This window comes from Marmota flaviventris, chromosome X (assembly GCF_047511675.1).
Source record: "Marmota flaviventris isolate mMarFla1 chromosome X, mMarFla1.hap1, whole genome shotgun sequence".
Taxonomy (NCBI): Eukaryota; Metazoa; Chordata; class Mammalia; order Rodentia; family Sciuridae; genus Marmota; species Marmota flaviventris.
Window position 1 is genome coordinate 73,936,192 of NC_092518.1, and position 16,410 is coordinate 73,952,601.

At 35.3% G+C, this 16,410-nt stretch overlaps 1 protein-coding gene across 2 annotated transcripts in view; it reads right to left on the reverse strand.

Moving 5' to 3' along the window:
- Nucleotides 1-16,410, reverse strand: part of Cenpi (centromere protein I) — a 79,310-nt gene that overhangs the window by 5,338 nt on the left and 57,562 nt on the right. For both annotated transcript variants that reach the window (XM_027932838.2, XM_071606885.1), the window contains exons 17-20: nucleotides 10,456-10,591; nucleotides 9,427-9,551; nucleotides 7,804-7,852; nucleotides 7,466-7,684 (exon numbers count right to left, since the gene is read on the reverse strand). In XM_027932838.2, coding sequence (XP_027788639.2) covers nucleotides 7,466-7,684; nucleotides 7,804-7,852; nucleotides 9,427-9,551; nucleotides 10,456-10,591 — 529 coding nt within the window. The remainder of the gene's footprint in view (nucleotides 1-7,465; nucleotides 7,685-7,803; nucleotides 7,853-9,426; nucleotides 9,552-10,455; nucleotides 10,592-16,410) is intronic.

Below are 16,410 nucleotides of genomic sequence, written 5' to 3' on the forward strand. Positions count from 1 at the left end.
CTGTTTATTTCCTTTGCAACATTTATCAAACTTTAAAATTATCGTGTTTACTAATTTTATTACTGTTAATCATTTGCCTTCATTAGGAGTAAAATCCACATGGGCAGGGGTGTATTTGTCTTTTTCAGTATTATATTCCAGTGCTGGAAGCACACGGGGCACCAAATAAATATTAGCTGAATGAATAAACAAACAAGGAAACAACTAGTTACTAATTCAAAGGAAATTTATGATTTAAAAACAGCTTTGCCAGGTACAGTGATGCATGCCTCTAATTGCAGGTAATTGGGAGGTTGAGGCAGGAAGATCACGAGTTTAGGACCAGCCTAGACAACTTAGCAAAACCTTGTCTCAAAAATAAAAACATAAACATATATATATATATATATATATATATATATATATATATATATATATATATAACATAAAGTTAGTTGGGGATGTAGCTCAGCAGGAGAATGCCCCTGGGTTTAATCCCTAGTACCCCCCAACACCACACTCGCAAAGCTTCAGAATTCCCTGAAATGTAGGCTGTATACATTTTCTGAGAACTGATTAGCCAAAGTACATTTTATTAAATTATCTCTAAAGAATATGGCTAATAAACACTTATAATGGAATAATTCAGTAAAAATGGTTGTCAGAATTAAATCATACTGCCATGGTATCAGAGGTTGTATATACCACCTCAAAGGTAAGTAATCAGTAATCACATAGTAATCAGTTTCTTGGTGATTGGAAATCAAAAGGCATTCTTTTAAAGAAAAGTTAATGTATTAATTTTAAAGCCTAGTATTTCTGAACCATATGGAAACAACATTAACTACAGAAATGACAGTTTCACATTTTGCCAAATGTATTACTCTATGCTGCCAAAATTTAAACTTCCAAAACTAATCTTCCTTAAATATTTAGAAAATGGTTTTGATTTAGCTGGGTGTGGTGTTGCACACCTGTAATCCCAGTGGTTCGGGAGGCTGAGGCAAGAGAATCACTAGTTCAAAGCCAGTCTCGACAATGGCAAGGCACTAAGAAACTCAGTGAGACCCTCTCTCTAAATAAAATACAAAAATGGGCTGGGGATGTGGCTCAGTGGTTGAGTGGCCCTGAGTTCAATCTCTGCTACTCCCCCCCCCCAAAAAAAAAGAAAATGGTTTTGATTTAAAACAGTATATCAATTACTAACCCCCCAAAAACAAGTTGGCTTTCCTATGTTTAAGTTGAGAAATTAACTACTTTAGAGATTAAATCTTGTAACTAAGTGTCTTTCTCTTTCTGTTCCACCTCCCTCTTAGAGGAAAAAAAACACTGATTTATGAAGATCAGTTATGCTTTATCTATGATTCATTATACGCTTTTCCAATTAAGAATTATAGGAAATGCATATGTTGACTGAGTATGGAGAAATGGAAACCCATTCATTGCTTGTGTGAATAGAAATTGGTCAAACTTCTACTAAAAGCAATTTGATGAAAACCAAAAAATTTAAAAACTGTTCCCTTTGAAAGCAATTCTTCTTTAAGTAATTTTATCTAGCAAACATACTAGCACATGTGTAAAACAATATATACAATTCAAGAGTATTGGTTAGAATAACTTAATAAGATTGTAAACAACTTAGATATTCAATAAGGGATCACTTTAACATATACTAGATTCATACAAGGGAATACTATGTATACACCAAAAAGGAATATGGCAGTCTTTTATGTACTAATAAGAAACAAAAGCCAAACTATTAAAAAATCAAGAGACAGGGCTGGGGATATAGCTCAGTTGGTAGAGTGCTTGCCTCGCATGCACAAGGCCTTGGATTCAATCCCAGCACACACACACACACACACACACACACACACTATATATATATATATATATATATATATATATATATATATATATATTGGTCTCAAGAGACAAAACAGTTAAGTATAGTACATAGTGTTGAAAAAGATAATTTACACAGAAATGTACACCATGTATCTGATAAAGAATATTTAAGAGTGGTAGTTTCTGGTTTCTGGGGAGGGAAAACTAAGTAACCAGAGGATAAAAATAGGGAAGATTATTTAAGAACCAATTTGTGTTCTGTGTCTATGGATTTACCTATTCTGGATAATTTTTTTTTAAAAAAATTCATTAGTTATTGATGGAACTTTATGAATTTATTTGTTTTTATATGTGGTGCTAAGAATCGAATCCAGTGCCTCACACATGCTAGGGAAGCATTCTATCACGGAGCCACAACCCCAGCCCCAGCCCCATTTTTTTTTTTTTTTTTTTGGTACCAACCAGGGATTGAACTCAGGATACTTAACCACTGAGGCACATGCCCAGCTCTTTTTTTCTATTGTATTTAGAGATAGGGTCTCACTGAGTTTCTTAGGGCCTTGCTAAGTTGCTGAGGCTGGCTTTGAACTCACAATCCTCCTGCCTCAGCCTCAGGAACCGTTGGGATTATAGGTATGCACCAACGTGCCTGACTATTCTGAATTTTTCATAAATAATTAAACAGCATGTGATCATTTGTGTCTAGCTTTTCACTTGGCATAATGCTTTCAAAATTCATTCACATTGTGTCATGTATCAGTATTTCATTCCTTTTTTACATGAATAATTTCCATTGAATGACTAATCCATAATTTATCCATTCATGAGCTGATGAACTGTTGGGTATTTTCTTGTTTTGGCTATTGTATTAATAATATTATGAACCTAAGTGTACATACATTTGTTTCAGCACCATTTTCAACTTGAGTATATACCTGGGAATGGTATTATGGAGTCAGATGACAAATTCTGTTTACTTTTTGAGGAATTTCAAAATACTCCCTAGTTATTTTGAAGCAAATCCAAAATGTATCATTTTATGGACACTTCCCTTAAAATTATATACCTTTATTAACTAAATTTGACTTTTCTGTATATGCAGGTACAACCTCCTCAAAAAACAATTTTAAACATTTACCAAGTCAAAATCACTTAATAGAAATAGGATCTTAAGTTCATTAAACAATATCTATTAAAGTAAGAGAATATGCAGCATGAAAATGATTACAAGCATACACCCAAGAACTACCAAATCATCTAATAAAAGAGCCTTATCAGACGATGATTACAGATAAGATGCTGGAGACAGACTATGGAGAGAAAACCTTCAAAGTAGGGTGCAGTGGTTGACTTTGGCACTACTAACATTTTACACTGAAAAATTCTTTGTTGTAGGGGAATGTCCTGTAAAGTATTATCCCTAGTCTCACCCACTTGATGCCAGTATGTTCCCTTTCTCATTTATGACAACCAAAAATGTTCCCAGACATTGCCAAATGCAGGTTCCCTCATCTGTGAAATACTGCTTTAAAGAATTGGGAAACAATAACTAATAATCAAAATTTTCATAAAATATTCTTGAATTATAACATAAATCAATCAATAGATAACAGCAACCATTATCCAAGCAATACTATATGCCAAAGATAATTAGATTCACATGCATCATGAAATTTACTTTTTATAACAACAACTCAATCAAGGTAGGTATTATCATTCCCATTTAACAGACAAGGTAAATTAAGCCCAAAGAATTTAAAGAACTTGTCCAAGGTCACACAATTGCTAAACAATAACACCAGGGTATGAGTAAAGCAATAATTTCTAATTTTTTAATGAGAACATTTACTTTCATTTTCAGTAATCATAGACTAGGTTGTTCCCAGGATACCCGAGGACAATTAAAAGAGGGACAATTTTTTTAAATCCTAAAAGTATCAAAATGAAGAGAAATTTTTCTTTAGAGAAATTATTTCAGATAATATATAAAGAAGGAATGATAAAATATCACCACTTCAACACTGATGAACTAAATCTGGGCAATGATCATCAATGCCCACTATATAATAAAAGAGAGACAATCTGGGGGCTGGGGTTGTAGCTCCACGGTACGGTGCTTGCCTAGCACATGGGAGGCACTGGGTTCGATTGTCAGCACCACATTAAAAAATAATAATAAACAAAATAAAGGTATTGTGTCCATCTACAATAAAAAAGATTTTTAAAAAAAGATAATCAGCTATATTAAGTTCCTTCTAATGGAATAAATAATACCACCTATAAAATGTCCTTGTCAAATTAAAAAATTATTAAAATTTTAAAAGATCCCAAATCTGATCAAAACCCTAGATCTAACTACCAATTTATAGGAAATGGCAGGAACACAAGAACATGTGAAGTGTTACACAAGGATACAAACAGCAAAATCCAGACTATAGAAAGCTCTATATAGAAACCTGTAAATCTGTTCCCTAAAAAAATTGGCAGTTGGCAAAAATTTTCTTTAAAAATTCAGCAATTTGGAGCTGGGGTTGTAGCTCAGGGGTAGAGCATTTGCCTAGCACATTTGAGGCACTAGGTTCGATCCTTAGCACCACAAAAAAATAATATTTTTTTGAGAGAGAGGGAGAGAGAGACAGACAGAGAGAGAAAGAATTTTTTAATATTTACTTTTTAGTTTTCGGCGGACACAACATCTTTGTTTGTATGTGGTGCTGAGGATCCAACCCAGGCCGCACGCATGCCAGGTGAGCGCGCTACCACTTGAGCCACATCCCCAGCCCTAAAAATGATATTTTAAAATAAAATAATAAAATAAAGGTATCGTGTCCATGTACAACTAAAAACAAAACAAAAACTTAGCACTCCTATAGTACTAGTGACTCAGGAGGCTGAGGCAGGAAGACTGCAAATTAGAGGCCAGCCTTAGCAATTTAGCAAGACCGTGTCTCAAAAAATAAAAAGGACTGGAGATACAACTCAGTGGCAAAGATCTCCAAGGGTTCAAACCCCCCCCCCCAAAAAAAAAGTAAAATGAGAAAACATTTTGAGATCAATTTGCACCTATAAAAACATATATTTAAAAAGGTAGAATATCAAAAAGAAATAGGATATAAGAATAAACCTATAATAAGAGATTGAATTAGTAACTTTTAAACCTCCTACTGAAAAAAGGCCCATGATCAGATGGCTTCACTACCTAATATTTAAATAATTAATGGCAACCCTTTACCAAGTTTTCCAAAATGTGAAAGAGAAAAATACATTTCTTAACTCATACTATGAGGCCAATATTAACCTGCAACCAAAATCAGTCAGAAATCATAAGGAAAAACCAATATAGATACAAAACCCTTCACAAACTACTAAAAAAAATCTAGTAACATGTAAAATGAATTGTTATCTATGACAAAGTGGAATTTATTCCAGGAGTGCAGGGTTAAATATCTGAACATCAATTAATGTAATATACTATTTCAAAAAATAAAGGACAAAACCATAGGATCAAGTTTGTAGCATTACACAAAATCCAACATTCGGGCTGGGGCTGTAGTTCAGTGGCAGAGTGCTTGCCTAGCATGCATGAGGCACTGGTTTCGATCCTTAGCACCACACAAAAATAAACAAATAAAAAAATAAAGGCATTCCGTACATTTATAACTACAAAAAAATTTTTTTAAAAATCCAATACTCATGCATGATAAAAACATTCAGCAAACTACTAGTAGGAGGGAAATCCTCAACCTCATAATCCAGATCATATCCCCATGATCAAGTAGCCATTTTTGCCACTTTTCTTCAACAATATACCTAAAGTTCTAGGCTTGACAATTAGGCAAGACAAAGAAGAAGCACTGAGATTTGAAAGGAAGAAATAAAACTATCCCTGTTTGCAGATGACATAATTCTAGATACAGAAAATTCTAGGGAATCACCTGAAAAAATATAGCTAATAAAGAAGTTCAATAAAGTTGCAGTATATACAGTCAATATACAAAATTAAATTGCACTTCTTTATCTTTTTTTTTTCTTTTTTGTGGTGCTGGGGATTGAAGCCAGGGCCCAGTGCATGCGAGGCAAGCACTCTACCAACTGAGCTATATCCCCAGCCCCCTTAAATCACATTTTTATAATACAATGAGTAATCAAAATGAAATTAAAAAACAATTCCATTTGTAATAACATCAGAAAATACTTAGAAATAAATTTAACAAAAGTACAAAACCTACACTCATTGCATAAAACATTGTTGAAAAAAATTAAAGAGGAGCTATTTAATTTTTATTACATAGAAAGATATCTGGTGTTCATGTGTTAGACGGCTTAATATTGTTAAGATGGCAGTACTACATAAATTATCTACAGATCTGAAGCATTACCTATTAGAATAATACTTGGATTCTTTGTAGAAAATGGCAAACTGATAATAAAATTGAAATGGAATTTCATGACCTTAAGTTAGGCAGTTATTTCTTAACTTTGAAACAAAAACACAAGCAATAAAAGTTAAAAAAAAATTAAAAACCAGACTTCAAAATGAAAAACTTTGGTGTTCAAAAAACACAAACAAAAAAGTGAAAAGACAATTCACAGAATAGATGAAAACTTTTGCCAGTGTATATTTAGATAGGGATTTACTTCTAGAATATAGAAAGAACTCTCACAAACCAGTAACAAAATACAAATAACCCAATTTAAAATGAGCAAAGAGTCTGAATATTCATCCAAAGAAAATAAACAAATGGCCAATAAGCACAAGAAAAGATGCTGAATATCAACAGATATCATAGTAATGCAAATCGATACCATAATGCATATTACTTCACATCCTTTAAGATACCTAATAAAAAATACAGATAACAAGTGTTGGGAAAGATGAAGAAAAATGGAAACTTCACACATTGCTCATTACTGTTTACACTAAGATGTGCCTGGTTTATTGTATGCATATATTAAACATTTGTTCAATGAATTATCTTCCCCACTCAGTACATTTTTTTTTCTCATTTTGTCAGATTTCTTCATGTTCCAGCCTGTTGAGGAAATTTGGAAACTAGATTCTTTCAGAGTATTTGCAATCCCACCCTGTTGTGTCATCCATGAATTTGAAATGCACACTATATGAATCCTCTTCAAGTCACTGATAATGTTGAAAATGACAAAGCTGAGGATAAAGTAATGAGAAGGCACCCTTCCCTCTGCCCACATTATTATCAATCCAATAAATCAGCATGTTTCTGCAAAGACTCTAATTATAATATTATCTGGCCTACATTTTCCATAGGATTATATGAGAACTTTCACTTCTATGAAACCTCTTACTTAGCACCACCTTTACCCAAGGAGAACTAATCTTTTCCTTATCTTTCTCACAACTACCTTTTCTCACTTCACCTCACTGTGCTATATTAATTTGTTTACTAGTCTGTCTTCACTAGAAGCCCAAGCTCTCTTGCAAGACAGAGACTTATTTAAGTTAAATGAATCCATAAAGCCTACCACAATGCCCAAAATTTAATTGATACTAGAAAAAATACTGAACATGTATTACAATTCAGACACACTAAATTTGTGGCATTTCCTATTTTTGACATTATAGTATCACTATGTAAAATCTAAGTCTTTTAAACGCCCTTACCTGCAGCAAAAAGGAGGCAGCATAGCTTAATAGAGAAGGGTGACAGACTAAATTTAAACTGTTTTTATATTCCATTATTCCAGCACTTTCTAGGATTTGGAGGTCAATATATGTTCCTTTCTCGAAGGGTTTGGATGTCCACAGACAACCAACCATGGTTGTCAAATACTGATTAAATTGTTGATAGGTCTTGCTGCTGAAATTGAACTCTGATTTTGCCTAAAGAGTCAAAGAAAGAAATAAAATTGTCATTATTATCTATTCTTCCTTTCCGTCTTATTCTGAACAGGTCAGTTTTTAAACAATAGTGATTTAACACAGAGATTTATCCCTCATACCTTTTGTACCAACTCATTTTTCTTTGCTGCACTCAAATTTTTATGATACCTAATGGTAAAAACAAATAGAATGAAATGTTTAACATGCCTTTAGATACAATGCTTTTGAAATACAAATAAATAAAACCTTACATTTTAAATGCAAATGTATGTAAGTGTATACAAATATTCAGTTGTCTGGTTGATGATTTTATCATTTTATGACACATTCTACTCAAAGAATTTTAAAAATAGATTCAAAACTGAGTTGTACATTTAAGATGTACACTTGACTATATGTAACATGTACCTTATTAAAAAAAAGACAAAACAATGACAGACATGCTTTTTAAAAAATATATATTTTTTAGTTTTAGGTGGACACAATACCTTTATATTATTTTATTTACTTATTTATTTTTATATGGTGCTGAAAATTGAACCCAGTGTCTCACACATGCTAGACATAGTGCTCTACCACTGAGCCACAACCCCAGCCCAACAGACATGATTTTAATGTTTCACTATTAAAAATTAATAAAGGTGGGCTGGGGTTGTGGCTCAGAGGTGGGGCACTCTCCTGGCATGCATGAGGCACTGGGTTCAATTCTCAGCACCATATAAATATAAAATATAAAATATTGTATCCACCTATACCTAAAAAATGTTTTTTTAAAAAGAAAAATTTAATAAAGGCTCGGTGCTATAGCTCAGTGGTAAAGCACTTGTGTGAGGCATGTGTGAGGCACTGGGTTCAATTCTCAGCACCACATAAAAATAAAGATATTGTGTGTCCATCCACAACTAAAAAAAATTTTTTTAAAGTTAATAAAGGCTCAAAAGCACTGAGCCACTGATACAAAATGTATTTTCATCATATAAAAAAGTCACAACAGAAAAGAGGAAATTAAGAAATATTTTTTTGCCTGAGAACAATGATCTAATTAGTTTTAAAATATTTTAACCTTGACACAGTTCTACAATTTAAGCCAAAAAGGGTCTACACTTATGATTGAAAAGAGTAACTTTGGTCCACAAGTGAAAGAAAAGAGGAGATCAAAAATTATAATTAGAAGCCAGGAGCGGTGGCACACACCTGCAATCCCAGCTGGTTGGGAGGCTGAGACAGGAGGATTGCGAGTTCAAATCCACCCTCAGCAACATCAAGGTGCTAAGCAACTCAGTGAGACCCTGTCTCTAAATAAAATACAAAACAGGGCTAGGAATGTGGCTCAGTGGTTGAATGCCTCTGAGTTCAATCCCTGGTAACCCCCACAGAAAAGAAATAATACTTAGAGTTTCACATAATAGCAATAGCTCCTCGTGTCCCAGAAAATCTACATATACTTAAACCAGTTACCAACACAAAAATTGGAATTAACAAAGCTGAGTGCAACTATACCTTGTACAACAGATCCTTAACTATGATTTTTTTTAAAAAAAATTCCATATCCCATGTAATGGGGGACTTACAGATAACACAGCTATCTTATCCCCATATTGGAATTTTGTATCCAAAAGAAAGTCATGTTTCCTATTTCGCATGCCTTGGCAGAAAATGAATAGGAATACATGTTGTGATACACTTGAAAGATAAGACAAAATTATGATGTAGTAAGCAATAAATGGTAAAAAGGCTTGTACCTGTGCATAATATAACAGAGCTGGTTCAATATACTGGTATCCAGGCTGAGGAGTGCAGAGTGGAAGATCCCAGGAGGAAATAATACCACTAATGGAAGGTTATAATTTACATATATGTCACATACCTTTTGGGGAAAATGATAACATCAGCACATAGATTATTTGCCAGAAATCAGCCAAGTTGTTCCAAAGAATTATCAAAATAAATAATAAAAACATCAGGTTTAGATATGCCTGATTCCTAAATAGAATAGGTAGCCATAAGTCTGCTGAAAATAAACTTCATCAAATATCAACCTTGCAATGGAAAATTATTTCTAGATCATTATTAAAGGATTTAATTTTTTTCTGGGGGGATGTCTTTGAGTCTGGGAACAGGGTAGACAAAGGAGCATTTCTTTCTCCTTAAGTCCCATGAATACTTATTTATCATATTAGTCAGCAGTTGACCTGGAAAATGAAGGAAAGCATGCTTCTAAGCAAACACATAACACAAGACAATGAGGTATTAATGAAGGAAGAAAGCCAGAAACGTGAGATTATAATGGGTGCTTCATGGTAATAGTTCTATAGTATTTAGTTCTATCTAAATACTATAAAACAATTAAGAGTACTAGTATCATAAAGGCACTAAGTACCAGAATAATATAGGTGGTTGAAAGGTAGGAGATCTGAAAAAACAAAATGATATCTTGGTTTTTGCAAGAGGTTGGTGATATACAGTGGATAAACAAAAAAGTGATGCTAGAAACAGACTTCTGTCTAGGGCCAGTATTACTATAGGTCAATGTATATTAAAGTGGTAGGTAACTGGATCAAAAATAAAACACATTTGTTTTTATACTTTATTTTATGAAAGTCATTTACTCAGATGAAAATACAATAATCAACTTTAAGATGTGCGGTTATCTTAACCATGCTAATAAGTTCATAGCACACCTTGATGGTTGTCCATGAAATTTAAATAATGGGCTAGAACACTTAACAGCTATCACAAAATCTAAACTGGAAAAATGGAATGCATGCTACCTTCTCATAGAAATCCAAAATGAAGTGCAACAAGAAAGTACTGTTACTCTCCAATCGCATTGCAGTAGTGGACAGCCATCCTACATAGTCAATCAGTTTAGACACAGAGTCCATGGATCCACCCAAAGTTGTCTCTCTGCAATAAAGAAATGCATAACATTCAGATACAGAACAGAGAAAGTGTTCACAATTTCCAAGCTAAAAGAAGATAACATATAGCAAGAAGCTGATAGGATACAAAATGAGGACTATCAGTACTCCAATGTATAATTCCCTTTAGAAAATCACACTGATGAGAGCTGGGGTTCTTGCTCAGGCCCTGGGATAGTTCCTCAGCACCACATAAAAATAAGTAAATAAAGGTATTGTGTCAAACTGAAAAATAAATATTTTTTAAAAATCACAGAGATGAATCATAAAACTACACTTAGCCCTCTAAGGAACCATTAAGATCAATTCATAGAACATCCTCAATAACCAGACTCTACTAGTAATTATGAGAGGGGGGGAGGATTAGGTTCTAGATATTTTAAATAATATTACCAATGTGTAGGGATCCTAATAGGATATTTCTAGAAATTGGGGGAATGAGTTCATGACAAAGCAACATGAAAAATTCAGGATAAAATCAGAAAATTAACAAAATGATAAAGCAAGCCAGGAAAAAAAATAATGAGGACTAATTAATCTCAACCAAATCATAAGTGGTTTAAAAGGATAAACATTAAAATGACTTTGGGAATCATTTCTTATGCCAGAACCATTGCAAAACAATGAGTAAAACTTAATACATAAATCAAAACCCAGTTTTGCTTGAATTCTTCAGCTGAAGATTCTGTTAAAATATTTTCACTTGACCCAGGCATGGTAGCATACACTTATAATCCCAGAGACTCAGAAGGCTGAGGCAGGAAGATCAGCAGTTCAAAGCCAATCTCAGCAAATTAGCAAGGCTCTAAGCTACTTAGCTAGACTCTCTCTTAAAATAAACAAAACAAAACTGGAAATGTGATTCAATGGTTAAGCACCCTGGGTTTTACCCCCAGTACCTATATGTATATATATTTCCCACTGAAATTCAATCTAATCCTAATATTAAAATAACAAAATTTTTGGCATCTTTCATTCTTTTAGTAAAAAGCAGATCTGGATAGTTTATATTCTTCCCAAATCAATCTCTTTAAATCACACTGGGCATAATTAGTTCAACCTATCCATTTCTCAGACTTTGTTTCAATCTGCTATTAAGTAGATTAGGAAAAGACCTGCAATGTGAATTCATAGCTTTACCCTCCTATCCATGTAGTCAACAATGTTTAAGAACAGAAAAAAATAATAACATTGTGTGTGTATGTGTATATACATACGTACATATATATAGTCTCAAGCTTGAGAGATGATGATTCTACCACTTCCACTGTGATGGTTCAGTGTCAGAACAAGGAAGGAAGGATTAGGAGACTATTCAAATAGTTGGCATCCATACTATCAGCTGGCTACCTGCAAAGCTGAGTTTAACTATGGTTTTTGAAAGCACTTGGCAAGTGTGTCTGAAATAATTTGAAATGATGATGATTGCTCAGAATACCTTTAAAAAATTTTTTTAAAGGGAGAGGGAGAGGGAGAGAGAGAGAGAGAGAGAATTTTTTTTAATATTTATTTTTTAGTTTTCTTTCAGCGGACACAACATCTTTGTTTGTATGTGGTGCTTAGGATCGAACCCGGGCCGCATGCATGCCAGGCAAGCGCGCTACTGCTTGAGCCAATCCCCAGTCCCTTTAAAATTTTTTTTTAGCAGTTCTGGGGATTGAACCCAGGTCTTCACGCAAGCTGGGCCAGTACTCTACCACTGAACAGCCTCTTCTGAAATGTCTTACCACAGGGCACTATTGGCATTTTGGATGAAACAATTCATTATTCAGGACTTCCTCCTACTCCCTCACAATTTCAGCACTTTTTTAATATTTAATTTTTAGTTGTAGTTGGGCACAATACCTTTATTTTTATGTGGTGCTGAGAATCAAACCCAGAGCCTCACATTTGCTAGGTAAGTGCTCTACCACTGAGCCACAACCCCAGCCCAGCATTTTCAGCATATTTAGCATCCCTAGCTGCTGCCTACTAAAAGACAACAGCACCCTCTTCCCAGTCACTGTGACAATTAGAAATGTCCTTGGAGAACCACTACTGAAAAATGTTTCCTATCATTCTCTAGTTGTGGTCTAGAACTACAATTTACTTCCTTTTTGACAGTTACATGACATATGATAATATGATAGAACTATAGCATTGCATTCATATCTCTAAAAGGAATTATTGAGAACTAAAGAGCTAAACCATACAATACCAAATATTATAATGAGAAAAGTTATACACACACACACACACATATGTATTAATTTATTTGTTTGACAAATTTTAGAAAGCACTCCTCCTTTGTAGATGTTCTCCCTGAATTTATAACACTAATAAAGAAAGATCCTAGGATTCTTGAAAAGAAAATATAGAAATTGTAAGGTACCTATTTCAGGGGTGTCTCAGGGGTGTCTTAGACTTACATTGCAAGTTGGCCAAAGGTTATAGACACAAACTACTCTTAATAGAATTTCTTCATAATAGTGACTCTCAAACCTTAGTTTACACAATAATTATGTAAGTATTTAAAAAAAAGATTACTGGGACATCTCCAGAGTTTTACCCAGTATATCTAGGGCAGAGACTGAAAATTTTAATCTCTAACAAGTTTCCAGATGATGCTTACACTACTGGTCCAGAGACCACATATTGAGAAACACAGCATTACAAAACATTTTCACTATCCACTAACAATCCATTTTAATCTAAAAACAATCAGGTATATATGTAAACATTACAATAATGGATATGATTAATTTAAAACAAATTTTCATGCTACCCTCAAGAAGGTTCTATCCTCTATTCCTCTAAAACAAATGAGAACACTATAGGGATAAGGATATAAGGAAAATGGGCCTGAGCTTATATTTTAATCAGTTATATGCAACTGAATCAAAGGGGAATTTGAACACCAGTTACATATTTGAACATATTAAGAACTATTAGCCAGGCACAGTGGGGCACACTTGTAATCCTGGCAACTCGGGAGTATGAGGCAGGGGGATCACAAATTCGAAGTCTGCCTCAGTAACTTAGTGAGGCCTTAAGCAACTTAGCAAGACCCTGTCTCCAAAAAAAGAAAAAAAAAGGGCTGGGGATGTGGTTAAGCACACCTGGGTTCAACCCCTGGTACACCCCAAAATATTAAGAACTATTATTTTTTTTAGATATCATAATGGTACCATTATTCTACAGTTGAGATGGTATCTGAGTTTTACTTTAAAAGTAAAAGGGAGGATGTGGAGAAAAAAGAACACTTCATAGTCATACATGATAGTATAATCTATTTTGACAAAATAATAAAAAGGAACACTTTTACATTGTTGGTGGGATTCTAAATTAGTATGAGCACTATGGGAATCAGTATGAAGGTTCCTCAAAAGACTAGGCATGGAATTACCATATAATCAACGTATACCACTCCTCAGTATTTATCCTGAGTCATCATACTACAGTGATACATGCATACCCATGTTTAGAGCAGCACAATTCACAACAACCAAATTAGTGAACCAGCCTAGGTGTCTATCAATGGCTGAATGGATAAAGAAAATGTGGTATATATACACAATGGAATTTTATTCACCCATAAAGAAACATGAAATTATGTCATTTGTGGAGAAATGGATGGAACTAAAGACCATCATGTTAAGTGAAATATGTCAAACTCAGAAGGTCAAGGTAGTATATTTTCTCTCCTATGTGGAACCTAGAGAGGAAAAAAAGGAAAGGAAAGGTGTGAGTGGATTTCCTAAAAATCAAAGGGAAACCAACAGAGGGAAAGGAACAAGAGATGGTAGGTGGAGAAGAAAGAGTGAGTGCTGGGGAGTGATAGTCGACAAACTTTATCATTATATTGTGTGCATGTACAAATGAAACAACAAATCTCATCATCATGTACAACTATAATGCACCAATAAAAAAATGTGGGGAGTCAGGCACAGTGGCATACACCTGTAATCCCAGCGGCTTAAGAGGCTGAGGCAGGAGAATCATGAGTTCAAAGCCAGCCTCAATAACTTAGGGAGGCTCTCAGCAACTTAGAGAGACCCTGTCTCTAAATTAAAAATACCAAAAAGGGCTGGGGATGTGGCTTAGTGGTTAAACACCCCTGGGTTCAATCCCTAGTACTATCCCCCCTCACCCCTGCCAAATGTAGGTGGAAAGCAAACAGGAAGTAAAAGAAGCCAGATGCAAAAGGCCACATTTTGCATGGTTCCATTCATATGAAATTGTCGGGAGCCACTCTGGGAATACACGTGCTTAAGTGCTGAGCAAGAGATACTGAACAATTATTACACCCCACAATAACGTAGGCTTTACCTCTGCTCAGGCATGGCTCCAGAAGCAGGCATTTCTGGTGGGGTTGAGTTACACTCACCTGTTCCTTTGTAATCCTGCCCCTTGCCCTCAATAAAAGTCAACTCAAGAACATGCACTCCCTCTCTCTTGTCAGCATCTCGTGTCAGCCTCTTGTTCTCCTTGTGGGAGCCTGAGGCCGGGAGCCAGGGAAGCTATCCTGAAGCTTACGAAAAGGTATTCCATGTCTGGATGATATTTTGTGTTACCCCAAAATTCACATGAGTGACTTTGGTTCAGTTGCCTACGCTGAACGGGGGTAGCAGATTGGCACCAAACGAGAGGCACTCATTGTGAATTTGGCAGGTTGACTTTGGTTAAGCGCATTTAGAAAATAGAAAACATATTGCAGACGAAGAGTAAAGAATGCTAATCTTGACAGGGGACACTAATCGTAACATGGGGAATTCAAAGTCTTCAGAGAGAAAAATCTACTTCATGATCCTAGAGACGTTAATTAATCGTAGGGGAAAACAGATCAAGAGAGCCCAGCTCACTAAATTCCTACAAATAGTCAATGATGTCTGTTCATCGTTTTTCCAAGGAAAAATTGCCTAATTTACATACTTGGGAGAGGCTAGGTGGAAAGCTGTTTAAAGGTTGCCTCTCCGCTAAACTACCCAGAGGTACAATAGAGAATATTCAGAAAGTCTGGACTGCCTTACAAATGTGTCTTTTCATGGACCGAGAAGAGGACCACTGGTCCTCCAAGGAATTGTTGGAAGGGCTGCAGAATGCAATTAGGACCTTTGAACATGACAGCCTTGTGCGGTTCCAAGACGAATTTCTCTGTCTGTGCCTGGGCTTAAGGGTGGAGTCAAGTCACGCCCAGTCTGTAGCTTGTAAACCTCAGACAGACAGGCTTGGGGCAAGACCTAAGACTATTCAAATTACAGCAGATGGGGCAAAGAGTGATTCACAAGCATGTCAGTGAAACTGGTTGGTAGGGGTGGGTGCTATAGAGGAAGCCAGCCTGGATTGAGCGTCAGGAAGTCAAATCCAAGATGGAAGGGAGGAAACCACAAGGGAAAATTCCAGAGAGGCCAAGCTGCAGAGTTCAGAGGATTCCCAGTCTGATGAAGAAAGTGAGCTGGGAATGGGTTTTAATAATCTGTGGTTGAGTGGTCCTGCTTCCGCCATCTGGACACAGCCACTCCCCTCCGGGAGAAAGAGGTTCAGCCACTCTGACATGGCTGTGGCCAAACTCTCACTGCTCCAACGTGGCTTTAAGGGTGCATTGGGGGAAGGAGAAGACATTACAGGTTTCTAGCTTTTTCCAGTTTTTCAGCAGGTAGACAAGCAAAACCAGCGTGTTTGAATGCACACTGTGGTTCCTTTTAAAACTATGAAGGAGCTGAAAAATGCTTATTGCACTTGTGCTCCAAGTTCACCTTTTGTTCAGAGCTTGATTGAATCAATCTGTAGTAAGCCATTACCACCTCATGACTGGATTACGTTAGT